This window comes from Balaenoptera borealis (assembly GCF_965194805.1).
Source record: "Balaenoptera borealis genome assembly, chromosome: 1".
Classification (NCBI taxonomy): Eukaryota; Metazoa; Chordata; class Mammalia; order Artiodactyla; family Balaenopteridae; genus Balaenoptera; species Balaenoptera borealis.
Window position 1 is genome coordinate 33099030 of NC_138860.1, and position 27073 is coordinate 33126102.

Consider the following 27073-nt stretch of genomic DNA (forward strand, 5'->3'; position numbering starts at 1 on the left):
CTCCTCAGGTAAAACAAAAAAAGGGCTGTTCATTTGGGACCTTTCTTCCCTTATCTCCTTTTCCTATCTCCTCAGGCTTAGCTATGGTGTAGTGTTCAAAACCACTTCCCCTCTGAGCCAATCAGAAGCCGGGGCTCACCCTGTGGCCCTGAGGTAAAGTTATTTATAAACGCCTCCCTGGATTATTTGAGCAGAGCCCTTTCGCACACCTCTGGAACACCTTTCGGCTGCCCGCTCCCCAGACACACCTGCAGCCCTGCCCAGCCAGCTCTGCTCACCCACTGGTAAGCCCCACCCAGCCCACCCCCTGGGCTGGGGGTCATCCCTGGAAGAGGGCGGGCACCGGGGGCAGTGAGAGGAGGGATGACAGGAACCAGCCGATCATGGCGGTGGCTGTTTGCCAACCTGGGCACAAGTGGGAAGGAGGCTCTGGGCTCCCTGGGTCTGAGAGCAGCCCCCAGCCCTTCACCTCGGAGAAGTCCATTGGGTCCTCACTCCCATGTCAGGACCTCAGCTGCAGGGCAGGGGGCCGAAGGGAGCTTGTGGGATGGAAGCTCCGGTGGAGGAGGTCTGCCGGACCCCCAAATGAGGTGAGGAGAAACAGCCAGCTCCTTTGCAAGGGCTTCTTTCCTTTGCAGAGGAAACAACAAAAACATTGGAACTTCCTCGGGGCGCCAGCCTTTGAAGCTGCTGGCTGCACCTCTCCCTTTCTTTTCAAGTCTTGGAAGCCAAAAGCTCTCAATGCTTGGCTCACCGGCCTGCTCTGTGTGGCTGTCTACCCCTCCTTCTACCCCCCAGACGTCCTCTTTCACTCATTCGCTTCTCCACCAGCTCGAGGCCCCTGCATGGGCTGCATGTGTCCCCAGTGTCTCCATGAGTCCTGAGAGGTTGGAGGAGGTGGAAGGAGGGGAAAGTAAGGATTAGGAGAGGGTGAGCAAGGGTCTGGCTCCATCAGGCAGGCAGGAGCAGGACCCAGTGACCTGACTCCCAGGTGTATGCTTCAACTCAGGAGGGTTGGGGCCAGCTCCACTGGCTCCCAGCCTCCTAACTCCTCATCCTGCAGCTCTGAGGGGCCGCAAATCACCCTCAGGCAGTGCCCCCACTCCTCAAAATCAGCCCACGGGCTCCCCAGGCTAGGCCAAGCAAATCTTCTATCATTCTAGCACAACCCACCCCCCCATGACACTTGACTCCACTGGGTCTGAGCACCGGGAGGAAGAGCAGCTTTAAGGCCGTGCCCCTCAGGGCGGCACAGCATCCCAAGTAAGGCAGACCAAGAGAGGGCTATCCTCCCGATGGCTTCAGTCACATGGACACCCCTCTCCCAGAGCCCCACAGCCCTCCCCATCCTTCCCTTGGCCCTGGCGTTCAGAACCTGGCAGGACCCTCCTTGGGCAGCACCGAGACCAGCGCACATGGCTCCTTCACCACCAGGATGGGCTTCCCGGGCACCTCCCAGAGCCTGGTCGACTGTCCGGAATGCTCAACCGTATAAAGCGTGGGGGTAGAGGTGGACTCTTTTTCTTATCTCGTGATGTCCAGAGTCTTCCCAGGGATGGGCACACACCAGGCACTTAGTGAGCGTGTGCTGAACTGAATCAAACAACCCAAACCTGATCCCAGTGAGCTCCCTGAGGGAACGAGGGGCCAGCTCAGCACTGAGCAAGCTCTTCATTCCTTGAACCAGAGCAGCGGGCCCATTACTGAGGTCCTTGTACACTCGCCTACTTCCAAGTGAGACTAACCCTAGTCTCCTTACAGACCTCTAGGAATCTAACCTTAAATGTCCATTTCAAGGACCCATGACCTTGGTCAGGTCTCACTGCTGGAAAGTGCCTTTCTGCTGGAGCTTATTTCCTCAGCCCAGCAGCCATCCCCAGCAGGGAGAGCAGAGAGGAAGGGGTGAGCAGGCTTAGAGATAAGGAGTGGGGATTTGGGCAGGTAGCAGTGACTCTCTCCCCTACAGGGGATACCAATCCCTAGAACAGCCAGAGAGCAGGAAGGCAACTCAGGGACATCTTATAACCCCCCTCACATTACTGAATTAGGCTGGGGTGAAGAGGGGGTGGGAAATTTTCCCAAGAAACATGGGGACAGTAGAAATAAAAGGAGTAGTGATAAAATGCCTTGGAAATTCACAGCCCTCTATACCCTCACTCCTTCCTGCCAGGGATGTGACCACCAGCTGAGACCCCAGCCCTCCTCTCCTATCCCCAGCTCTCATCCCACCCACGCTGTTACTCAGAGGTGGCCCTTTCCCTCTGGCTCCCACCCTGGATGAGGCGGGGAGGAATCAGCAGCTAGAGCAAAGGGGAAACCTGAAAGTGACCTTTCCTCTGCCCAGAACACAGCGATCGCCCAGGTAGAGACCAGTGATAAGAAGCCCGAGCTGCGTTGGCCGAGCTGGGGTTGCTCCCGTGCCTGGCACATGTGCACATCAAAGAACACCCCCCCCCCATCGCGCGCACACACACACACACACACACACACACACACACACACACACTCTCACTCACTCACTCACCCGGCAGCGCTGAGGAGGAAGCCAACCTGGGCCGCAATGACAGGATCACCTCCAGACCTACTGAAACCCCACAGACGGGTTCCTTGCCTCCCTGCTCCCCAGATGTCCTGCCTCTTCTACAAAGATTTTCTGCTGTTCCTCCCACCAGTCCTGGGAAATTTTGGAGGAACAAGGGCATGGGGAAGGCAGGGTGTGTGGCATGTAGAAGCAAATGGGAAAAGGAAGGCCAAGAAAGTCAGAGTGACTTGCCTAGGTTGCAGAGGAACAAGGAAGAGACCCCTCCAGAATAATTGGAGTAATAATAACAGTCTGAATTTGTTGCTCACATACTGTGGCCAGGCACCATTTCAAGACTTTCTATGCATTAACTTGGGCACTATGCCCAAGCCCATCTCTGCCCACTGTATTCTCATGGGCAATGTGACAGACCTAGTCAGAAATATGACTTGGAGGAGATTCCAGTGGGCTTTCTATTGAATGAGTTCACTGTGGGGGAATTAAGATTTTGATGAAGCCCAAGAGGGGTTTCTGCTCTGGTCTGTGCCCTCCCCACAGAGTCCATTTCCCCTTTGTTCCCACCCCCAGCTCCTTAGCTCTGCAAGACTTCCAGATCCCCCTTGCCCCAGATGTGACCCCATTCCCCTGCCAAGCCTGGGGAATTGTCCCTACACCCACCTCTCCTCTTCCCTTCTCACCTTCTACTTCCCCTAAGCCTCACGGCCCCCCTCTAGGTCTCTCCAGCAACTCAGGACCCGCCCTCCTTACCTCCACAGTGGGGGAGGGGGCAGGGGCACCCTTTTGTTCCTCAATATTGTCACATGGCACCTGCTATTTATCCCTGATCCGGTGGGGGATGGTAAGCGGTGGAGGGGCTGACACCGTTTGATGGGAGGCCAGACCCGGTGATACACACCTATGGCAATAGAGCACTCGACTTTTTTCAGCCATGCTGACATCATTTGGCAAGGCTGTGTGTTTGTTTAACTAGGGATCAAGTCTTCATGTTCCCTATACCTCTCTCCCTTTATTGCCCCCTCTTTCACCTTCCCACCCCTAACCTAGCATTGTAGGAGACCTCTCTGGGGGTCCCTGGGAGCCCCTGAACTCTCTGAGAATGCGGGGAGCATCTAGGAGAGGCAGTGCCCCCACCTCGCTGCCAGCTCACCCTTTTCCGCCTCTCCGTCCCATCCCCCTCTCCTCCTAGACCTGAAGGACTGGCTGGGGATGAAGTAACCTCCCCGCCTAAGCCCCACCCTGCCTCAACCCCTATTCTTGGAATTAGGAAGTATGACGAGGGCACCTCCTCACCAGGAGCTGGGGCAGCTGGCGTGCTTGCAGATTTGCCACTCTGTCTGTCCCTATCCTGGGAAAGCCAAGGCCAGGAGAGGAGTCAGAACCCCCAGCAGAGCCCTCATGAAAGTCCTGTATCACTGGCTGGGATGGAAGGTCACCAGGGTTGTCTGATGCCACTCAGGGATGTCAGGGTTGTCTCTGGAAGGTCTGGGCCCCTTCCAACAGGAGCACTTGAGTTGGAGTCAAAGGCCTGGTTCAGTTCCCATCCCACCTCTAAGACTCAGTTTCCTCATCCACAAAATGAGAGAATTGGACTTGCCTAGTCCTCAGGTTGCCTCTGGGCCAAGCTTTCTGAGGCTGACGGGCTGCTGGGCTCTCATTTCTGTACACAGTGCACACTCAGGATTAAGAAAGCTCCCAGAGCCTTCTCCCCTTCAACACCCTATTTCTGGAATAAGATGAGGAGCGTATGGGAAAAGGGGCAGATTTTGCATTCCAGCAAAGCAAGGGATCTTCTCTCCTCTGTCAGCCTGTGTAAGAGGGAACTCCCCTAGCATCTAACCCCATTTGTATAAAGCCTGCCCACAGGGGGCAGAAACAGTCCTGCGTCATCCAAATTCATCTGTGCTCTCAGAAGAATTTCCAACACCATCACCCCCTTTCCTGCCTCCCTTCCCCGGAAGCCAACAGTGGTGTACAGGCTGGACAGGTCCCAGTAAAGGAAATTCAAGGAGAAAGAGATCCCAGGCCAGGGTGGTCAGGAAAGTCTTCATAGAAGAGGAACAGGTGGGCAGGGAGAAGGAAGAGTGGGAGGAGAGGGGAGGAGGAGGAACCTAGCAGGTCTTAAGGAGGGGCAGGGCTAAAAAGGCAGAATGAGTCAGGGCATCTCAGGTAAGGAGGAAAGAGTGGACAGAGCCCCTGAGGGAAAACTGAGGAAGCTTGCTCAGGGGATGCTGAGTGGACAGCTTGGATGGAGTGGGCAGACCCAACCTACAAATCTACTGAGTCCACCAAAACAAGGCCAGGTGGTGTAAGGACGAACATGCCAGAATAAGGAGTCTGGGCTTGATCCTCCTGGAAATGAGGAAGCTGAGGTTTTCTGAGCAGGGGGTGTGGGCTGGGGAATCGGTCAGAGGGCTAATGCAGTAGTCCAGGTGTGAGATAAGACCTGAGAGAGACACCGGAAGGAAACAGCAATGGGATTTGATGAACTACAGAATGTGGAGGCTGGCAGGAGGGAAAAGACAGGGAGAAGTGTGCGGGGTGGGGAAAGGTGTCACTGAGGAAATGGGGGAATGGGGCAGGGGAGCCGGGTTAGGAGGTTTAGTAGGATCAGACATTGACAACCCCTCTCCCCACAAACACACCACTAGAACTCGGAGTCTTTGAAAGTAGCCTGGGAAGGGGCTTCGGGTATCACCGCCTGCTGCTTAGCATGGAAACAAGATCTCCCATTGCCTCCTCTTCCCTCTTCTGGTTCAGCCCCCTTGAAAATTCTGGCTATTCCTTTACAAGTGGTCTGTTCGGTGGCCAGGCATTGACTCCCCAAACGATGAGTCTTCCTCTGAAGCCGGGCTGGAGCTCTGGATTCTTCCAGAGGGTCACGATCCCCATTTATTGCTCCCATAGGGCCCGCCAGGCAAAGCACCTAGAAAGTCGGACACTTCCTGATCCAAAGAGAGGGTGGAAAGGGGAAGGAGGAGCGAGGCCATCCTGCCTTACCGGAGGCAAAGGGCTGGAAGCCTCTGAATAGTCTCTCCCAAGAGGAAGGAAGCACCTTCCTATCTTAATCATAATAATCATCTCCGTTACGATTTACTGGGTGCCCTTGGAAGACCAGCCACTTCACACCCATGATCTCATTGAATCCTCATGGCAAACACCTGGGACTGTTATTATCCCCATTTACAGATGAAGAAACTGAACCTTTGAACCCAGGTCACTCTGGCTCCAAAGCTTGTGCTGTTTACCTTATGCCACTCAGTCTCTCTCTTCTCCCATTGAAATGTCTCACGTGCCATTGCTCTTATTCTTTTCTGCCCATGTCTTCTCTGAAACAGCATTTATTGATTCACTCAACAAGCATTTGTTGGGTGCATATTAAGTGCCCAGGCAAGGGCCTGGGCACAGACACTGTGGGCAGGCTCATTCCCCCACTTCCCTGCCAGTTGGGTAGCATCCGTGGGGTTTTGCCAGGCACCCAGCCCAAGCTTACAGGTCCTGGTGGGCCTCAGGGTCCTGAGACCCCCTGAGTGGAATGCACCAGCCTGACCTTCATCCACCTGGGCACAGTCTTATCCACGACAGCAACTCACATTTGCATCACTCTTTACATTTTACACAGGCCTTTCTTGTCCATTTATTCATTTGATCCTCAAAAAACCTTGTGAGGTGGATATGGTACCCCAGTTTTACTGACGAGGAATCTGAGGTTCAGAAAGGCAGTGCTGCCCCTTCCGCCTCACCAGTAAAGCCAGTGCTGCCCCTTCCGCCTCACCAGTAAAGCCAGTGCTGCCCCTTCCGCCTCACCAGTAAAGCCAGTGCTGCCCCTTCCGCCTCACCAGTAAAGCCAGTGCTGCCCCTTCCGCCTCACCAGTAAAGCCAGTGCTGCCCCTTCCGCCTCACCAGTAAAGCCAGTGCTGCCCCTTCCGCCTCACCAGTAAAGCCAGCACCAGAACCCAGATTTCTGGGCCCTTAGTTAGTGCATTTTCCACCTCTTCCCCGGTATTCTCTTCTACAAAAGGCATCAACCAGCCTGCTCCCCTCTGATAACCTCTCATTCACCCAGGTGCTCCCCTAGGAAGCCAGTGGGGGAGCATCCTGAGCCCCCCGTGTGGTTTCTCACTCTTAACTCCATCTTGAATCTTTTGCCAAACTGGCCACGGCCATCCCACACTCCCCACCTCGCAGACGTAATCTCCCTCTAAGCCTGTCCCATCTCTTTCCTCACCCTCCTTCTTCCTCTGAGGTCCTCCAGGTGGGCTTCTCCCAGCTCTGGGGGGCAGGGGACAGGAGAGCAGACCAGCAGTTGGAGGATGGAGGAGGGAAAGATCCCTGCAGGGAGCTCCTCTGGGCCTCAGGGGCCCTGGCACTTAGTCCTGCCCTGCTCAGCACCTGGAACGTCAGCAAGGTTGCGCAAAAAGCTAGGAGGAGAGGCACCAGTACACAAGGGTGGGGGAAAGGTTAGACACAGGAAGCCGTGGGAGAGCCAGCCACCGCAGACCATCTTGATTTCCCCAAACACACCATTGTCCCCCTGGGGAAATCTGTTGGTGAAGTCCTAGGCGGTTCCTTTAAGAAGGGTCCTCTTGAGGTCACCTCAGCCATCCCCCGCCCCCAGGCAGGCTGTTTTCTCTCTTTCTTCCAAGCTGACCGGCTGAATGGTATGAGACTTTCTGCCAGGGAAACTGAGGTCTAGGGAGGCAGAGGGGCTTGTGGGGACACCACGGGACGATGTGGGGAGGGTGGTAAGGGGGAGGGGGGAGAGGATCAACCTGCTGAATCCCAGCTGTGACTCCTGCCCTTGCACTCCCACCTCCTTTTTGCCTGGTGTTCAGCGGGGGTGACGGTGATGTAACAGGTGTGGAGTGCCAGCCACGTGCTGGGTGCCAAGCAAAACAGCCAGGGTGAGTGTATGCATCATCTGTGTCTGGGAAGGAAGGCCACCAAAAGAAGTGAGTCTGGTGGAAAGACCTGAAAGACGGAAGGGAGGCACCCTGCTGGCTGGGGGCGGGGAAGACAGAATAAAAGTCTGCTGAGCTAGGATTAGAGAGAGAAGGTCCAGGCCGGAGCTGGGAAGGGATGCCCCTCGTTCTTCCCTACTCTGCTTCTCCCAAATCTTGTAAATGTCCCAGACATGAGCCAGCCCAGGCCCCGCTACGTGGTAGACAGAGCTACCTACTCCCTCACCCTCTTCGATGATGAGTTTGAGAAGAAGGATCGGACATACCCACTGGGAGAAAAACTTCGCAATGCCTTCAGGTAATGTGGCCCAGAGCCCAGGCTCCTCTCTCTTCTACTCCCCACCAAAATCTTCCTGTACCAGGGCATGACTCCAGTACCAGTGTCCCTAAGACAGAACATGGGGAAGCCTCGGGGAGGTGAGATTCTGAACCCTGAATTTGAGATCCTACACCTCATCTCTACTGAGACCCCCAAGGAGGATGGGGAGTGGGAGCAAGGACCATCCACAGGCTCAGAAGGGCTGTAAACCATCCCCAACCCCCTGCATGAGGTCTCGCCATATTCTCAGTCCACTCAAGTCTCTCCTGGGATCTTAAGGGAGCTGGAGAAGGGCATGCTACCATATGGGGGTGGGGAGCTGCAGAGCCTTTACTGCTCCTGTCCCTTCTCCTGTCCTTTCCTTATCAAGAAAAATCTGAAGCCTCCCCAACCCCCGTGCACTTTGTCCTCTTTCCCTCCTGGATGCTCCTTCCTTCTCCTGGTCCAGACAATGCCCAAAGACAGCCCCTAAATTCCTGGGCTCTCCTAAAGGGTACCTACCAGGATGTGATCTCACCAGCCCCTGGGCTCTTTCCTCTCTCAGATCCCTGGAACTGTGCTGGCGGGTAGTGAAACCACGCCTATGAGGAGGGGGCTCCGCAAGGTGATCTATACCCACACTCCAGGAGCCTGAGGCTACGGGCTTTATCTTCCCCCTTCCCAGACGTCTGGCAGACCTCCCTCAGGCTTCACCGGGGTCTGGTTTGCTCTTCCTCACTCCCCTGGGGAAACAGCTGATTCAGTTACCTGAATTGAGGTCACTGGCAATGACTGAAGTAGAGATGCAGGTGGAACTGGTTCAGACTGGGGGAATCACCCACTTGAGTCTTCACTAAAAGCCCCAGCCCAACCCTACATCTCCTGGGAGGCTCCATCTCTGCCCGGTTACAGTCAAGACCTTGGGTGCCAGCATCCAGGCACCATAGCCACAGCTGTGTCCCTCAGGCAGGTGGGCTCTGCCAGTCTTTATGCCCAAAGAGTTTAAGTTTGGGTTGTTACTGTACTGGAGGGATGAGGGTATCTGCTGTTGTCCTAAAAGATTAGGATGATGGATACCATAAAGTGATGCAGGGAGCTAACAATTCCCATGTGGCTGGCAGGAGAGCCTTGAACAGTACCTGGCACACAGAAGGTGCTCCAGTAAATATTTGTTTAATGAATGAATGAATGAATGTCTAGAAAACTAATCTCTCTGTCCACTTCCCGTCTGGCTTCTGGAACCTCTGTATGGGTGTTTGGCATCTGTTCCCAGTTCTTCTCTCAGGCTTCAGATTGCTTTGCTCAATATATGACAGGCTTGCAAGTAAGGCTGGGCATGTACAAGCCCTCGAGTGGGTTGTTTCTCTTCCCCACCCAGCTCTCCATTCACGAGTCCAGTTTTCCCTGCCACAAACAAACATGAGAGAGTTCCTGCAGGCCTGATTCTCTCTTAGGACAAGCCTTTAGAGATACTTTAAGCTATTTACTACCAGTCCAACTCCCCATCCACCATCCCAGGGATGGGAGAGGCACTACCCACCGCAGAGGAGACCAGGGAGTCAGATGGTGATGGTGATGGTGATTCTGTTCCTTGAAGTGCTGGTTGGAACAGAAAATCTACCCAGACTTTACAGGGTACAAAGCATTGTCTGTGCTGATTTCAGTTTTGGGTGACATCCAGGGGACCCAGTGTCAGGGAAACTATTGTTGAGCAACAGCAAAGAGCAGGAATTGGTGCTGGGCAGGAAAGGAGGTCTAATCAGAGAGGGCCAGTGAGTCACCAGATGGGCCCTGAGTATTTGAGTTCCCTCAGCTGGGAGAAGAAAAGCAAATGCCTCCCACCCCCTTCTAGTCATCAATCCACCAGCTGTCACCCTTGAGATTGAAGGCCCTTGTTTTTACCACTCCTGAGTTTCTAATGAAAGGACCTCAAGGTGTTCAGCAAACAGGGGAGGGATCAACTCTCCCCACCCTGCGTTAACCAACAGTTTCGCCATTCTTCCCTCTCCTGATGAATTAACAGGGGAAAGAGCTCCAGCACTGGAGTCATCACACACAAAGGATGGTAGGTCAGCAGAGGCGCACCCTGCAGGGACAGTGGAGCCTTCCTTTGGGGGGGAAGTTCCAAGAAATATGGCAGCAGCCCCCACTCAGACTGAGTTTCAATTCAGACCCATTCTTTCACTTATTCATTCATTCATTTCTTCAACAGATATTTACTAAGCACCCCCAGTGTAATGCACGAAGTATACAAAGCTGAACAAGAGAGCCAGACTTCTCTCCATGTTGGGTTTACTGTGTAGTGGGAGAGATAGATGAAAAGCAAGAAATTACAACACAAGGTACACACAATGCTGCAGGAGCCCAGAAGAGGGTGCCCGGGCCTGTGTTCAGTCAGACCAGAGAAAGGCCATCTGAGGTGGAGGCTGGACTTGACACCTCGGCAGGCTCAGCCACCACAAAATCCATGCCTTTAAGCCAAGTCTTATAGACTTCCCAGGTGAGCGGTCAGCAATCAGAAGACCTCCAGCTGGTGCCCAGGGCATGGTGATGGCTCTCAAGAGAAAGTCCTGCCGCATAGTGTGGGTGCTCACTGAATTTTGCATGAATGAGTGAACGAATGGATGAATGACCAAGAACAGGATATTATAATCTATTCCCAACTCAGAGTGTCCAAGCTGTGCAGTGCTAACTGGAAACCTGCCCTCTTCCCCTCCAGATGTTCCTCGGCCAAGATCAAAACCACAGTGTTCAGGCTGCTCCCCGTGCTCTCTTGGCTCCCCAAGTACAAGGTCAAAGATTACATCATCCCTGACCTTCTTGGCGGCATCAGCGGTGGATCCATCCAGGTCCCACAAGGTGAGGGGATCCCCTCAGCCAAGCCTATTTCTCTCCCCACCCCATCCTCTGTGACCCCCATAACCCAACCATGCCCCTGGACGTTCACTGTCTTGGTCTTCTGCAGGCATGGCGTTTGCTCTGCTGGCCAACCTTCCTGCAGTCAACGGCCTCTACTCCTCCTTCTTCCCCCTCCTGACCTACTTCTTCCTGGGGAGTATCCACCAGATGGTGCCAGGTAAGGCCTCTCCCCTCTCAGCGGGCAGGTGACCTGGACCACGAGGATGGGTGGTGGGTGGCAAAGGGGGTTGGGGTGACTTCCCGTCTGCATTCTCCTCTAGCTGGTGCTGCTTGGTCCTGGAGGGACCATCACTGTGAGTGTCAGTCCCAGGTCTTCTGTGACCTTGGAGAAGCCACTTAGTTTCCGTGAGCTCAGTTAGCATGACCTGTGGGATCTCCCTCCCTGGAATGTGGGGAAGACTTGGTGGAACAAGATAATGCCATAAAGTGCTGAACGGATGTGGGAGATTACCATCTAACTCCCAGACTGGTCCCAGCAGACCACTTCAGGGACATATGGAGTTCTCCGGTGCTAAGTGAGGTGGAGAAAAAGGGCCTGATCACAAGGCCTGTTTCTGGCGCAGGCTCTGCTTATATTTCCAAGCCCATTTCCTCATGTGTCCAATAAAATAATATTAACAGTTGGGGTGAAAGCACATTGAAGAGTTGTAGATCATGGTTAGATGTGAACGGTTACTGTTATGCTGGAGAGGAGCCTTGGAGGCATGGGGCCCAGGAAGCATTCCTGGGCCCCTTTCTGGTTTCCACGGGTGTGGTCCAAACCTCTGACTTTTGCTGGCTGGGTGGGGCACCACAGGTACATTTGCCGTTATCAGCATCCTGGTGGGTAACATCTGTCTGCAGCTGGCCCCAGAGTCGAAATTCCGGGTCTTCAACAATGTCACCAATGAGAGCCATGTGGACACAGTGGCCATGGAGGCCGAGAGGCTGCACGTGTCGGCAACGCTAGCCTGCCTGACTGCCATCATCCAGGTGAGGGGGGCGGCCTCCATCTCTGCCGGGGCCCCACCTCAGGAAGGCACCAGCCCGCCCTGCCCCTGCCTCAGAGTTCCAGTTTTGACATTAAAGCTGACTTAGGGCTCTACGTCCTCCCTCTTCCCCACTTCAAGGCTACAAATGACATTGAAAATTCAGAGTATCTCTCCTTACCTGTCTCCAGCACGTGCATAAGACCAGCATCTACACCTAATAAAACTGTCCTGAGCTAATGACTGTCTAAAGGACTTCTGGCCTCTCTCCACTACCCTTTCCAGTGCCCAGCTCTCTGCCAGCACAGTCTTCCAGTTTCTCCAACATCACTTATCCCCCTCCTTGGAGCTTCTTCTGCTCCAAGCCACGGCATCACCTGCATGACATAAATTGCATTTCCACCACATGCAAAGGACTCTGCTAGGTTTTATGAAGGCAAACGCAGCAGGACAGAATGTAAGAGCAGGAAGCAACCTTAGAGGTTTCATTCATTGATTCATTCAGTTAATGTTTTTTGGTTGTTTCACTGTGCCAGGAACTGGGCTAGGCTCTGGGGATAAAAGATAAGTAAGAAAGAAGCCCAGTTCTCAAGGAGCTCACAGCCCAGCAGAGGAAGTAGCCATATCAACAGATAAACGTATAGGCAGTGAGATCAGCAGCATAATGGAGCTATGTACAAATAGCTTCAGGAACACCAAAGAGAAAGTCAGGGAAGGCCTCTCCTCAAAGAGAGGAGGTGACATTTGACCTCAGTCTAAAAGGATGAGTAGAAGTTGACCAGTAACCAAATGAACAAGGCATGGAAGGGACAGTCCAGGCAGGGGGAACAGCACCCCCAAGGCACTGAGGCCTAAGAGAGTGTGAACTGACCAGGGAATGGCAAGACAAGGAGTTTGGTATGGCCAGAGGGCAGGGGGCCTTTGGGGAATGGACCAGAGAAGAGGCTAGAAAGGTAGGCAGGGGCCAGACAATGAAGTCTGAAGTCCGTCCCCAAGCAGTGGCTTTGGGTCTGATTGGCAGTCGGTTTGGACCACTCAGACTATGGAGAAGATGACGGATGGGAGGTAGATGAGAATCAAGGCAGGGGACCTGTTGGGAGACTATGTAGAGGCCCAGGCAAGAGTGATAAGGTCCTAGACGAGGGTGGCGGCCAAGGAGATGAGGGGGTAGACTTGCGGAACCTTTTGCCAGGAACAAAATGAACAGGGGTTGGTCATAGATTGGAGATGGGAGGTGAGGGATGATGGCTCCCAAGTTTTTGGTTGGCCAACTGGGTGGGCAGCGGTGTCAATTACTGAGAGAGGAAACACTGGTGAGTACCAGGTTCATTTTACAGACGAGGAAACTGGAGCCAACAAGGTGAAGTGTCAGAGGCCTGTGCCCTGAGGGACTAAAGGTCTGCTGGCAGGAGAGGGCGAGACAAGGTCATGATGGACTCATTTCCCTAGAGCTGCTGCTATCCCAGGGCTGCACGGAACTCCAGCCCTGGGTTTGAGCCAGGCAGGTGTGGGAGCTGCTGACCCATCTTGGTCTCCCCCCGCCACCCCTCTCCTCTCAGATGGGCCTGGGCTTCGTGCAGTTCGGTTTTGTGGCCATCTACCTCTCTGAGTCCTTCATCCGGGGCTTCATGACAGCTGCTGGCCTGCAGATCCTGATCTCCGTGCTCAAGTACATCTTCGGACTGACCATCCCCTCCTACACAGGCCCAGGGTCCATCGTCTTTGTGAGTCTAGGAACGCACCTCTGTGAATAGAGAGGGGCTTGAGCAGACACATGAGCCAAGTTCACTGTCTTAAGAAGTTCAGAGAGGATTCCAAGAAGTTCCCACTTTGGGAGGGAGTGTCAAACACGTGACCTTGAGGGCTTGCTGAGGTTCTCTGTGGTTAAACCCTGCAGAAAAGCAGAGGTACACTCTCCATCAGTTCCTCGTTCCAGTGCCTCAACCCCTCCCTGCCTGGGAAGTCTTTCCTTGTGTCTAATCTCCATCCCTCCTCCTTTAGCTTGAACTCTTTCTAGAGAAAGAGGAAGGGAATCTGCCTTCCCATCCCAGCATGAGCTCCAGACATGCCCTTTGGGAGAGGGTGGTGGAAAGTGGGATCCTGAGCAGGATCTGGATTCTGCTTTGGTGCCTCCACGAGAGCTGATGACACCCCTTCACTGGCTCAGATGCTGGGTGGGAGTGGTATGGGAGGAAGGGGTGGGAGCCCACGAGCATGATGCTCTCTCCCACAGACCTTCATTGACATTTGCAAAAACCTTCCCCACACCAACGTCGCCTCGCTCCTCTTCGCCCTCATCAGCAGCGTGTTCCTGGTGCTGGTGAAGGAGCTCAACACCCGCTTCATGCACAAGATCCGCTTCCCCATCCCTACAGAAATGATCGTGGTAAGGACCTTGCCCAGGGGTGGAGGGCTGGGGCCCAGGCAAGAGAGGCTGTGAAAAAAGGAATCCAGCCCCAGTCAGAGCCAAGGGAGCCCCTCTACCCACCCGGCCCCCCGCCCACTCGCCCACTGTGAGCCAGCAGGACAGAAGTCAGGGGTGAATCCACTCCTTCCCCCTGTATATGGCTCCCACTCTTCCTGATCCTCAGGTTGACCCCCCTCAAGGAGGCAGGGGAGTGGGATCTGGGGTCCCCAAAGAAAAGGGAAGGCTTGAGAGGGACCCCTGCCCTGGCCCCAACTTATAGCCAATCCCAATTCTCCACTTTGGGGTTTGCAGGTAGTGGTGGCAACAGCTATCTCTGGGGGCTGCAAGATGCCCAAAAAGTATCACATGCAGATCGTGGGAGAGATCCAACGAGGGTGAGTCCAGGTGGCTGGGAAGCCTGGCCCCACACCCACTGCACCCCCCCAGGTTCAGAGTCAGAGATGAAATGAACTCTATGAAAGTACATTATAAACTCTATGACACTGACCAGCTATGAATTATTACTATTACTAATTATGGAGAAGAGCCACGCAATGCTGGCTGTTTCCTGACGGTGAGTCATGAAACACTCCCCGCGAAAGTCTCATTTGATGGATGCTGTTAAAGCAAAGCCGCTCTGATCAGCCCTTCTCTGGTTCTTTGCCTTGCTCTAATACATTGGCTCTTTTATCCACGTGGAAAGGAAGCCGTTAGGACTAACAAAATACACTGAGCGTCTACTCTGTGCCAGGCACCACACTGGGCCTTGGGAGGGGAGGGGAGGTGCTTATGCTGCAGAGCTGGAGCAGGCAATGGAGAAAAGGCCCCACAGCACTGGGGGCTGCGGATATGCGGACGAGTGCGCGTGAAGAGTCCAGAATCTGGATGTGAACAAATAAGGCCCTACCGCTTACTAGCCCTGTGACCTCAGGCAAGTTATGTTCTCTAAGCCTCAGATTTTTGCTTTGTCAAGGGGAGTGATGGTAGCGGCCCTGCAGTATGGTACTGAGGATTCAAACTGAAAGGGGTAATTCATGTAAAGGCCCTGGCACAGAGTGGTGCCCAGCCGGTCCCTGTGGGTTGATGAAGATCGTGGTGCCCTCCCTCTCCTCACACCCTTGGGCCCTGCCTCCTTTCTGGCTCCTTGGCAGGTTCCCCACTCCCGTGTTGCCTGTGGTTTCACAGTGGAAGGACATGATTGGCACAGCCTTCTCCCTGGCCATCGTGGGCTACGTCATCAACTTGGCTGTGGGCCGGACCCTGGCCAGCAAGCACGGCTATGACGTGGATTCTAACCAGGTAGGTCCGGCCACCCCCAGCAGGGCTGAGCAGGAAGGGCCAGGGCCCACAGAGGCCTGGCAAGAGATGTTTTGGGGCTCTGGGCTTAGGTGAGGAAGGCTGCCTGCTAGTGGGGAGGGGGGACTCTAACACGAGGGGGGACTCTAACACCAAAAGGCTGACTTCTACTTGATTGGGAGTATGTGGCTTTATAGCAGTAGGGTCACTCTCAAGTTCAAGATCCAGCTTGCAAGGACAACTGTGTTTGGTCTGTACCCTGCACCCCACCCCCAGCTTCCAATCCTGTGCCCACAGGAGATGATCGCCCTGGGCTGCAGCAACTTCTTCGGCTCCTTCTTTAAAATCCATGTCATTTGCTGTGCTCTCTCTGTCACTCTGGCTGTGGATGGAGCTGGAGGAAAATCCCAGGTGAGCGCTGGACCAGGGGAGTGTGGGAGGGATGGGGGAGTAGCAGAACAATTGCCCCGGAGAAGCCAGGCCAGCTGCTTCTCCAACCTTCCTCTCCCCTCCTTAGCCTCCAGTTGACCAAAGGCATCTATTGGAAACAAAACAAGAGCGAGAATTTCACACCTATGCCCTGTTTCCAAACTCTTTCTCTGAATAGATGTCAAGCCTGTGCGTCTCCCTGGTGGTGATGATCACGATGCTGGTCCTGGGGTCCTATCTCTACCCTCTCCCCAAGGTAAGAGCACAGCACGAGAGCAGAGGCCAGCGAGAGACTCCAATAAGAGCAGGTCCTAAGAGCTGTGTGGCACTTTACAGATTACAAAGTGCCATCATTGTCATACTTTGTCCCAGTCACAACCTGTGAAGTAGTCACACAGGTTTTACTCTCCCCATTGTACAGGTGAGGGAAACTGAGGCTGAGAGGGTCTAGGTGATCTGCTTGTGGTGACAAGGCTCACAAGTGCAGGGCTGGTCACAAACTCCAGCCTTCTGACTTCAGAGTCCACGCCCAAGTCAATGTTTACAAGTCAGTGTGGGCACCTGGCTAGGAGGGCTCTAGGCACGGGCCGTGTGGGGATGAGGGAAAAGGGGAAGGGCAAAGATGGGGCCAGGGGCTCTATGACTCTAGCACCTGCACTCCAACCCTAAGATTGAATGCAAAGATTTGGGGTCTCTGCCAGCAGAGATGTTCTAGAACTGCAACTCTGTCCTGCCAGGTTTCAGGGTCAGGTGTTTGCAGGAAGGGCAGGAAAAAGTGGACACCCCAGGTGACAAGGAACAATGTTCTGCTTCCCCAGGCTGTGCTAGGAGCCCTGATTGCTGTCAACCTCAAGAACTCCCTCAAGCAACTCGCCGACCCCTACTACCTGTGGAGGAAGAGCAAGCTGGACTGTGTAGGTATTGGGTGGCCTCTGGGTACCCATTGTGCCCTTGCCACCTCCTCCAACCCCACAGCCCTGTCATTTCTTCTGTCAGTGATCCCTCTGGTCGGCTGCTCGCTGATTAGCATAACCGAGTGCTAACAGCTCAGGTTTTGGAGTGAGGCATCTTATGTTCAAATCCTAACTCAGCTGTTCACTGGCTTTATGACCAATGGAGAGTCCCTTAACCTCTCTGAGACTTGGCTTTCTCATCTGTGAAATGGGTATCTTATACTCTCTACCCCCCACCTCAGGATGCTTATGAAATGAGATAATACGAGTAAGGAGCACATTGTCAAATTGTATCTTGTGTTCAATAAAATTTAGCTATTATTATTTTTATGATTTATAGTTCCAAAGAAAGCTAAATGAAATCATTTTAAAAAACAAAAAAACCTAGAACATAAAGCCAGCGGACCAGGATCTTGAGCAGGTTACCAGACTTCTCTGGAGTTCTGTTTCCTCATCTGTAATGCGGGTGATGGTCATGGCTGCGTCACACACTGGCTCTGAGGATTAAATGAGATCATAATGGGAAAGCACCATGTAACCATAAAACAGTCAGCAAACATGACTTATTGTTTTGATTAGTCACATTCCCAACGCATCTTCCACTGGGCAGTTGAAATGAGGCTACCATATATTGATGACACTGCCTCATCCCCACTTAAGCCCCACCATAAGCTGTGAGAAAGGATTTACTAACCTTCTTTCAAGATGATGAAACCAAGCCTCAGAGAGGTTTAGTAACACATCAAAGGCCACAGAAGTAGTAAGTGGTAGAGTCAGGACTGGAACCCCAAATCTTAGACTCCAAACCTCTGGACTGGACTGTCTCCTAGGGGAGAAGGTACACTTGCACAGTATGAGAAGGAAATCCTTAAAGCCAGAGAAGTGAGTGGTCCATCTGGGGTCCCCCAGGGAGTGAGGGATGACGATAGGGAGAAAAATGATGTCCCAGTTCCCACCCCGAGAGATCTGCTTTTATCACATCCCAACAATCCCCCCCACTATGACAATAGTTCCTGATATTTACATAGTGCTTTGGGTTCCCATCTGATCTTCACAATTCTCTATAAGAGTGTGGGCAGATTTATTTCCTTCAGAGGAACATGGGGGACTCTAAAACACCACAGGAGGCAACTGTCAAAACTGCATCCAATCCTGCCCCACAACGCACACAACCAGGCCCCAGGCTATCAGATCAGGAAATGTAGCTGAGCACGTGTCAGGCACACAGCTTACTATCAGATGGAGGAATGGAACTCAGGTTTACTGAGCACTCACTGGGCGTCCATCACTAGGCTAGGACCTTATCTTCCTTAACTCTTTAATCCTTTCATGAAGCTGGTATTATTATTCCCCCTTTGTGAATTAGGCAACTAAGGATCACACAGCTAGTAAGTAGGAGAATGAAATTTGGAACCCAGGCATATCTGACCCAAGACTCCTACTCTTCTCACTGAGCCATCCTGACTCCCTGTGTATGCTGGGGTTGTCTATTAGCAACCAGACAAGATCAGGGAGCCACACTCAATCTAAGGGAAATGGGCAAGTGTAACCAAAGCTCAGTTACATAAAACAGTGCAAAAATGCCGTGAAAAGGGAAGGGTGGGTCTGAGGTTGTGCTCGCAGAGAATGACCTTGGCTGATCCAGGAAGACTTCCCCAAAGGGGCACTTTTCTCCCCAGGCCTGCTTTGACGTCTCTCTCTTCACAGTGCATCTGGGTGGTGAGCTTCCTCTCTGCCTTCTTCCTGAGCCTGCCGTATGGTGTGGCAGTGGGTGTCGCCTTCTCCATCCTGGTTGTGATCTTCCAGACTCAGTTGTAAGTAACAGCCCCTCCCCACAAGGCACAGCAGTGGGGCCCCTGGGCCAGTCTGCCAAGGGCTCCCATGTGAGGCCTGGCCCAGCCCACTGTGTACTGTCACCTTCTGGGCCTGGCACTGGAGGGGCTACCAGGCCCAAGGAGACCCTGGCCCAGCCAGGACTTCCGGCACAGGCTGGGCTGCCTGACTTCCCATATCCTGAAAACCCAGGGGAAGCCATCACAGTCTTGGAGGGCTGGGGGACCAGAGTAAGTAGGAGTCAAGCAAGTGGGTGAGACTCAGTGCCCTTTCAAGGGTGCTACTAGACCCCAGACCAAATGGAACCCCACCCCAAGGGAACAGCAAGCCAGAGGACAGCTACGTCCTTGCTATAAAAACATTAAGTGGGCTTCCCTGGTGGCGCAGTGGTTAAGAATCTGCCTGCCAATGCAGGGGACACGGGTTCGAGCCCTGGTCCGGGAAGATCCCACACCTGTGCTCTAGAGCTCTCGAGTCACAACTACTGAGCCCATGTGCCACAACTACTGAAGCCCGCGCACCTAGAGCCCATGCTCCGCAACAGGAGAAGCCACCTTAATGAGAGGCCTGTGCACTGCAACGAAGAGTAGCCCCCGCTGGCCACAAATAAAAAGAAAACCCGTGCGCAGCAACGAAGACCCCATGCGGCCACAAATTAATTAATTAATTAATTAATTTATTTATTTATTTAAAAAAAAAAGTTAAGTGAAACAGACCAGTGGGTCCAGGCCAGGGCAGAAAGGATGCTGAATATCCAGGAAACCCTGTCTTCTCTTCTTGAGAACTCAGAACCAGGAAGTGGTGACTTTAGGGACATTTAAGCATGTCACCTTGCTTACTCCCCACCCTTTCTCCCCCCCTGAGCCCCAGCCTGGGAGCTATGTCAAGGAGCTGCCTGTCAACCCTCTAATTATAGCCCAGACACAGGCCATCAGGCATATGTCTCCAGTGCAGAAAGACAAACACAAAAACCCCAGGGTGAGGAAGGGACCCTCTCTTGGCCTGCCTCTGCCCAACCCCCAGCCCCAGTGTCCCTCCAGGCCCATCTGCTAATAGCATTCTCTTATGTTTTTCTTTTCCTTCTTCATCCAGTCGAAATGGCTATACTTTGGCCCAAGTCATGGACACTGACATTTATGTGAACCCCAAGACCTATAATAGGGTGGGTAATCCAAGCTTGTGACCTCCCTCTTTTGCCCTACCCCCACCCCAAATAAAAGGGTTTTTTAAAAAAAAAAAAAAGCCAATAAAGATAGTGCTGCTAACTGAGCTGAGTCTTCCTGTCACAGGCCCAGGAAATCCAAGGGATAAAGATCATCACTTACTGCTCCCCTCTCTACTTTGCCAACTCGGAAATCTTCAGGCAAAAGGTCACTGCCAAGGTAAGGCTCAGTCCTCTGGTGACCAGAGGGGCTGGACAGAGCGTGCCTGGAAGATGCAAGAAAAGGAGCTGGGAGCTGAGAGCAGGCCACTTCCAAAGAGGGTAGAGGTTAAGACTGCTCTCCGTTCTCTCCCTACAGACAGGTGTGGACCCCCAGAAAGTATTGCTGGCCAAGCAAAAATACCTCAGGAGGCAGGAGAAGGGGAGAACAGTGCCCACGCAACAGAGGAAGTCCTTATTTATGAAAACCAAGGTGAACTGAAGCTAGAAACAGCCCATGCCCTCTCCCCTGCCCTCTCTGATCTTGTTACCTGGTACCCCACCTCCCAGTACCCTTGAAGTCAAAGACATCAAGTCTCTCTGGCCACTGCCTGGTGTGTATTGCCTGGTGGACATCTTCTCCTTAGACGAGGAGCTGTCAGCTCTTAGGGTAACCACTGAACTCCCACGGCCCGTCCTCATTTTCTGGCTAAGATAGGATATGCCCATGGACTTATGCGCAACCCCATAGGGGGAGCAGCAGTGAATTTCCTGGGGTACCCAGCCAACCTAGATCTAGCGAGGTGGATGTAGGTGTGGGAGTTCTGCGGAGAAGAAGGCAGACATGGATAAATGCAAAAAAGGAACTCAATTGTTTCCAAAGGGCCTTTCTCTCAGAGCAGAGTGGGCTGAGGCTTCAGTGCCTCTCTTGGAAGGGTTGTGGGAGACCAAACGTGCAGGCCCTACCTAAGGAAGGGGCTTTGGGAGATGCCGGTCCTATGGGCTTTTGGGGGCTTATATTCACCACCACCAGGTTCAGTTACCTCCACCTGCACGCTCCTTGCCCCAGCTTCAGCCACAGCAAAGTCTGACTGAGTGTGATGATCCCTGACTCTCTGCCCTCCTACTCCCGCCCTCCAGACTGTCTCCCTGCAGGAGCTTCAGCAGGACTTTGAGAATGGCTCCCCAACTGACCCCAACAACAACCAGACGCCTGCTAATGGCGCCAGCGTGTCCTATATCACCTTCAGCCCTGACAGCTCCACAGCTGCCAGTTGTGAGCCCCCGGCCTCTGCTGAGCCCAGTGACATCCTGGCCAGCGTCCCACCCTTTGTCACCTTCCACACCCTCATCTTCGACATGAGTGGGGTCAGCTTTGTGGACTTGATGGGCATCAAAGCCCTGGCCAAGGTGAGGCCCTCGGGTGGAGGGAGTGCCAGCCCACCCCGCAACCCTAACCGTCACCCCTGCCCTCCTACACTCCCTTTCCTTGGAGCCCTCATTTCAACCAACTGAGCGAGAAAGCTCACCAAGGAACCTAACAACTCCTAAGATCCCTTTTCCCCAGATGCTACCAGGACAGAATGCTCTCTGCAGAGCAGGCCCAGACAGCACAAGGCAATGCCTGCCTGGGGAGGGACACCAAAGGCAGGCCCCGCTGGTCCGCCCTGTCCTAGCACCCCTCTGTAACAGAGTCCACCCCAAGTTCCCTCTCAGGCTGCCAGGAACCCACCCCAGTGTCCTCTGAGTAGAGTTCAGCTTGGCCCTGGTTCGTGGTCTGCCGTTCCTTCCCACACTCACCCAGACACTCTAGCGTCAGCCGGTTCTGGCCAACAGAGGAAAGAAGACATAATATCAGTGCCCCACATCCTTAGACCAAACACACAGCTCACAGGATACCTTGAATAAATGTATCCATCTGATAACTTTTCAACGGCCACTTCCAATAACAAGGAGTCAGTAAACCTCAGAGGCTGGCCCAGAGAGAAGCAGCCCAGAGAAACCAAGGGGTACAGAGAGCACATAGGCTGATGGCATCATCAGCCAGGTGCACAGGAGGCTCCATGCCCAGCCCTGGGCTCCACCTGCTTCCCTAGCCTGGACCTGGCATGAAGCTGGGCAAAGCAGTAGCCTCTCTGGGCCTCGGTCCTCCCCTGCAGTTTCTGCCTGAAGCCACGAAGTCAGGAAAGAGGTGGAGTCCAGGACTCTAAGCTACTGAAAGAAAAGATCTGGCCCCATAAGAAGGGGTCATGGGGACTTTAAGTGGCTGCCTCATTGGCAAAGTCCCATGTCCACCCACTTTCCAGAGAAGCAGTCAGCCAGCACTCCAGGGAGAAGTGGTGTGCTTTGCTGCTATTTTTATCTTTGGCTGCCAGGGCTCTCGGGGCTGCTTATTTGTTTGGCTTCCCCTCTGATGTGCGTTTTGTGAATCAGTTTTCAGGCCCACTCAGAACATTCCTTTCCTTTTGTCTCCCTACCCAACACCCTCCCAACTCCTCTAGCTGAGCTCCACCTATGGGAGGATCGGTGTGAAGGTCTTCTTGGTGAACATTCATGGTAAGAGAAGGAGGACGTTTAGGCGACTGGAAGGCTGGCAAGGGGCTGGGGTGGGAATAGGTGGGTGGGATGCTGAGTAGTGAGTGGGGTAGAAACGAGAACAGCGAAATGTTCCCCTAAACTACTGGCTGCTCATAAGCGTTTGGGGCACAAGTTAGAAGAGACTACAGCCGGGTTAGATAACATCCTAGGGGTCTCAATTAGAGAGTGGGGGGATCATGGAGTTAAGAAATGACAAGTAGGATTCTAATTTGCCCACCACTAATTTGCCACGTATCTTTGGCCAAGTCACTTCATCTGTCTAGGGATCGATTGCCACCTACATAAAATGAGGCCGACTAGATAAATTTGGGAATCTTCTCCAAATCCAAACGTCTATGAATAAGCACAAAGCATAGATATACCATAACTATCCAGGGAAGACACAGATACACAGTTTTATATGCACACAGTCTCCAGGGCCCACATACACAGCCCCAAACCATGTCCACATCGCAGTGGACTTTCACCTCATCAGCATGTGTGCAGAGTGCAGGGACACGGACACACAGCAAGAGCACACAGACACACAGGAGAGAGGGAAGGGGCACGTACTTGCACACCCCGTTTCCCGCGGAGGGTCAGCAACTCCCAGCAGGCCTAGCCAGCTTCGGCGCTGGCCTGAGCACAGCCCAGGCTCCGTGCAGGCTCCGTTCAGGAAGAGAGTCCGCACTGGCAGTGACCTGCTCTGCGTGTGCTCCAGAGTTAGAATCAGAGGCTCCCGCCGACCCTCACCAGACACTCCTCAGGAAATCATGTCCAGGATTGGGTAGGAATAAGGGCTCTTCCACACACTGGACATTGTAGGAAAGGTCTGGGTAAACAATAGGAAGGACGGACCCTCAAGGGACAGAATGGGCAGACGTTTTAGCCTTTCCCACTCGAATCACCACGAAGTACCAACTCCCTGAATCAAACTGCTTCCTTCTGCCCTGGGGCGAAGGTTCAGCATCCTCAAGCTCATGTTGCCCTCTGCTGTCCAGAAATGATACTGCAAAGCCAATGCGAAGGCGCTAGGATATAGCAAGAGCACAACCCTCAGGCCTCTCTCTCCATCTCCTTCAGGCCCTCTCACCATTTTCCCCCACCCCCAACTCCTGTCCACAGCGGTGTTACCTTTTGAAGGTGATCTTTCCCTCCTTCCAGCCCAGGTGTACAATGACATTAACCATGGTGGCGTCTTCGAAGATGGGTGTCTAGAGCGCAACCACGTCTTTCCCAGCATACACGACGCAGTCCTGTTTGCCCAGGCAAAGGCCAGGGAAGTGGCCCCAGGACGCAACTTCCAAGGGGTAAGGTCCCTGCACCTGAGGAATCCTAGGCCCTGGGTCACTTAAGTAGCAGGACGGTTTGGGTTCCAACACCAATTCTGTCAATTAACTTTTCTGAATCTCAGTTTTCTTATCTGGGGAATGGGTACTCTAAGGTAACATTATCTACCACGGGATTTTTCTTTTGTTTTGGTTTTAAGATTAACTGATAATTGTATCTTTTATGTCACTTGAACGAGTTTTGTATATTACAAAATCCCTATTAATATCAATTTCCGGATCACACAAACACCCAAAGCATAGCAGGTTATGCCTGGTATTCTGGCATCGCTCACCCCTGCTATTCCTTCACTCTTTCTACAAGAGGCTTTGGGAAAGGGAGGGGAGTAAGCCTGCCTGTTTTAATTTAGCAGAGCTTGGAGATTTCAGGCTGGTGACGGATGAAGAGTGTGGATCAGAGTTTTGTCTCAGCTTCTTGACATTTAATTTACTAGCTCAGTAAGCGGTATGCAAATGAGCTACAAATAACACTGTCTACAAATAACACTCCAGAAAGCTGGGGAGGCAGAAAAAGCCCATCCCACTGGGGTCCCTGCCCAGGCATCCCCAGCCGACGCCACCTCCCAGGCTCCCTTGCCAGCTCAGCTTCTGCCCTTGGCCTCCCAAGACTCTGTGCCCCAGTCCATGAAACAGACCTCTTCTGCCCTCTGTGGGTCATAAGAAAGGCTTTTCTGGCCCTAGAGCAACCATTTGCTCTTCGCTTTAAGAGACTGATGAGGGTGAAGCCATCTGTTCTAAGCGCTGAAAGCCTGCCCAGGGAAACACGGGGCCTGGCGCCTGCCTACCACACAGAGGGAAACTGTGAGAGCAGCGGCCTTTCTAGCCTCACGCACCTTGTCACCAGAGCAAAGAGAGGGAGATTCCAGAAGAATCCTCATCATCCGTTATTGCACAAATAATGTCCAGTATTTACAGTTTATATATTCTTAAAAATGTATATTATATGTATTGTGTATTTAACTATTACAGAATATATTCATATCTATAAATGATACACACACACACCCTTTTCAACAGCATGGTGAGGTAGAGAGCCAGCAGAGTGAGTCTGATTATCCTACTTTTACAGATGAGGAAACAGATTCCCAGAGAAGGGAAATGGATTCGCAGGTCAGGCAGCTAGCCAGTCATCCTTGTAAGCTAGGTAAACCTTCCCTGCCTCTGAAATGCCCACCAAGGAAGCCCACCCTGATGTACACCTGTCTGCTGTGAGGAGGAAAGCCACAGCTGTGCTGTATTTTGAGAGGCAAATGAGGGAGGTGAAGGAAAGGTCAAGAGGGCAAGTTATGCATCAGAACACATGGTGCCCCCCCACACCCCGGAGCCTGCCATTGGTGCCAGACCGTCATTCAGTCACTGCAGCTCATTTTTGCACTTGTTTCCCCCATCCAGGCTCCAGTGGACCCTGAGCTCTCTTTGTATGATTCGGAGGAGGACAGTCCCAGCTGCTGGGACTTAGAGCAGGTAAGCTGAAGGCTGGTGGTCAGGAGGAAAAGGAAGGAGACCTTCTCAAACCCAAAGTGTTGGCTGGGCTCTCCCATCTCCAAGCCAGAGCAGTCACCTTGAAGGCAACAATGTTTCTTTCTCATCTTTCTTTTAATAGGAGATCTTAATTCTTCTCACTTCCTGAAATGCATCATGGGGAAAGGGAGAGTCACTGGACCAAGTCCTGGATAACTAATATCTATTCTTAACTCTCCAACGCACTCGCTACTCGATCTTTGGCAAGCCACATAACACCACCAGGCCCCAGTGTTTATCATTGTAAAATAAGGGAAATATGGGGAATACCTTGTCCTATCTACCTAACAAGATTAGTGGGGGATGCTTTTGTTCTCTTGTTAATTCAACTGGTATTTATGGAGTGCCTACTACTTGCCTGACACTATCCCAGGGTGGGCACATAGCAGTGAACAAAACAAAGATCCCTGCCCTTAGAAAACTTACATTCTGGTAGGATCAGATGAATTCTAGGGATACATGAGGGATACAATTACTGCACGTGGATGGGCTTTAAGAGCTAAGAGCTATGCAGGTGTGAAGTCTTACTTCACATAGAGCCCTATGGTCCTGACATGAAAAGTAGCCCCACCCCAATGCCCTGAATTAAAAGAAACCAGATCACTAGGTTTAGAGAAATTTGGCTCTGGCTCTATAAGAAGTAACATCTCACTTTGTGCCTCTTCCCATTCTTTTTGGGTATGAGTTCCATGGTCCTCTAAACATGTCTCTGGGGGTGCTGAGGGCATGCAGGAGGCATTAGGAAAGAGAGCCGGGGCCACAAAGATTTGGCGGATGGATTTCTGGGTCCCCATGGAATCTCCAGCACATTCCAAAAACCTGGGTAGGACCAAAATAGCTTATCAGAGCAAGAAAGGACTTCAGAGATTGTCTGATCTCAACCCTCATTTTACCTAATGAAGAAAGTGGAACGAAAAAGGAGGCCAGGACCTGTGAAAGTCACACAGCACACCAGAGGTGATTCAAAATTAGATTTCAAGCATCTTCTCTTGTCACCTCTGTACCAGTTCACCTCTTAGGCCGACCCTGCCTCTCCCCGGTTCACATACACACGTGCACACACTCACACACACTTCCTCAAAATGCCTCTTTCCGGCCAGGGGTTCATAGGGTTACCTGGCGATTGCGACCGCTCTGAACCCAACAGGTCTGATGCTGTCTCTCCCCCTCCCACTTCCTCCCTGTGGCCCTGCAGGAGATGTTCGGCAGCATGTTTCATGCAGAGACCCTGACCGCCCTGTGAGGGCCCAGCCGGTTCCCGTGCTGCCTGCAGAGCACCTGGCACCTGGGACTCCCATGAAGGATGAGATCATGGGATCCGGATCATCTCCTGGGATCATGGAGAGCGGCGGGTAGAGGAGAACACCTCCACCAGGACTCCAGTACCTCTCCATCCTCCTCCTCCTCTCTCATTCCCCTCCCGGCATCTCTAGAGCAAGCCAATCTCAATGGCAGGGAGAGACACCTCTCCATCCTTCTGCTGACCCTCAGGGCCCCAGCCAGCAGCAAGCAAGCCTCCTGCCCACTCCACCGCTCCCACCCACAGCCTGCCTGTGGCAGCTGACAGGACCCCCGACTGCTGGACTTTGAGCCAGGAACAGAGAGGAAGCCGTGTGCTGACGTACAGTGCAAGCTTCGAAAGTGTCCTGGCTCCAGCATGGCTTGGTGTCAGATGGTGTCAAGCTGTCACAGGACACAGAGGCGAACTTGCTTAGGACTCTGTGGCTTGCCCTCTCCAACTGCCCAGAGTCTGTCTCTGGCAGCTCTGTGCCCCTGGGACCATGTGCTCCCACAACCCAGGTATCTCTGTCTTGGTGACTATGTCCCCTTCCTCCTCATCTCAAGGCTGCTGAGACCTCCACTACTATTTAGCACATCAGAC

General features: G+C 53.0%; 1 protein-coding gene across 17 annotated transcripts; it reads left to right on the forward strand.

The window, feature by feature from the left end:
- SLC26A9 (solute carrier family 26 member 9) lies at positions 1–26975 on the forward strand. 17 transcript variants are annotated; one of them, XM_082350260.1, is made up of 22 exons: positions 8–284; positions 7375–7491; positions 7672–7798; positions 10518–10657; positions 10764–10874; positions 11514–11689; positions 13245–13409; positions 13919–14071; positions 14405–14487; positions 15244–15391; positions 15686–15799; positions 15996–16073; positions 16636–16731; positions 18478–18584; positions 19696–19765; positions 19893–19985; positions 20124–20237; positions 20885–21154; positions 22246–22300; positions 23447–23631; positions 25063–25134; positions 26387–26975. In XM_082350260.1, exons 2-22 carry the CDS (start codon positions 7452–7454, stop codon positions 26432–26434), a joined length of 2445 nt encoding a protein of 814 aa, XP_082206386.1. In that variant the 5' UTR covers positions 8–284; positions 7375–7451; the 3' UTR covers positions 26435–26975. The 17 variants fall into 17 exon arrangements, 13 of the variants coding, with proteins under 13 accessions (XP_082206388.1, XP_082206392.1, XP_082206397.1 ...); XM_082350267.1 differs by having other exon boundaries at positions 23486–23631; XM_082350268.1 differs by having other exon boundaries at positions 7375–7443.
- The last annotated feature ends 98 nt before the right edge of the window (positions 26976–27073 follow it).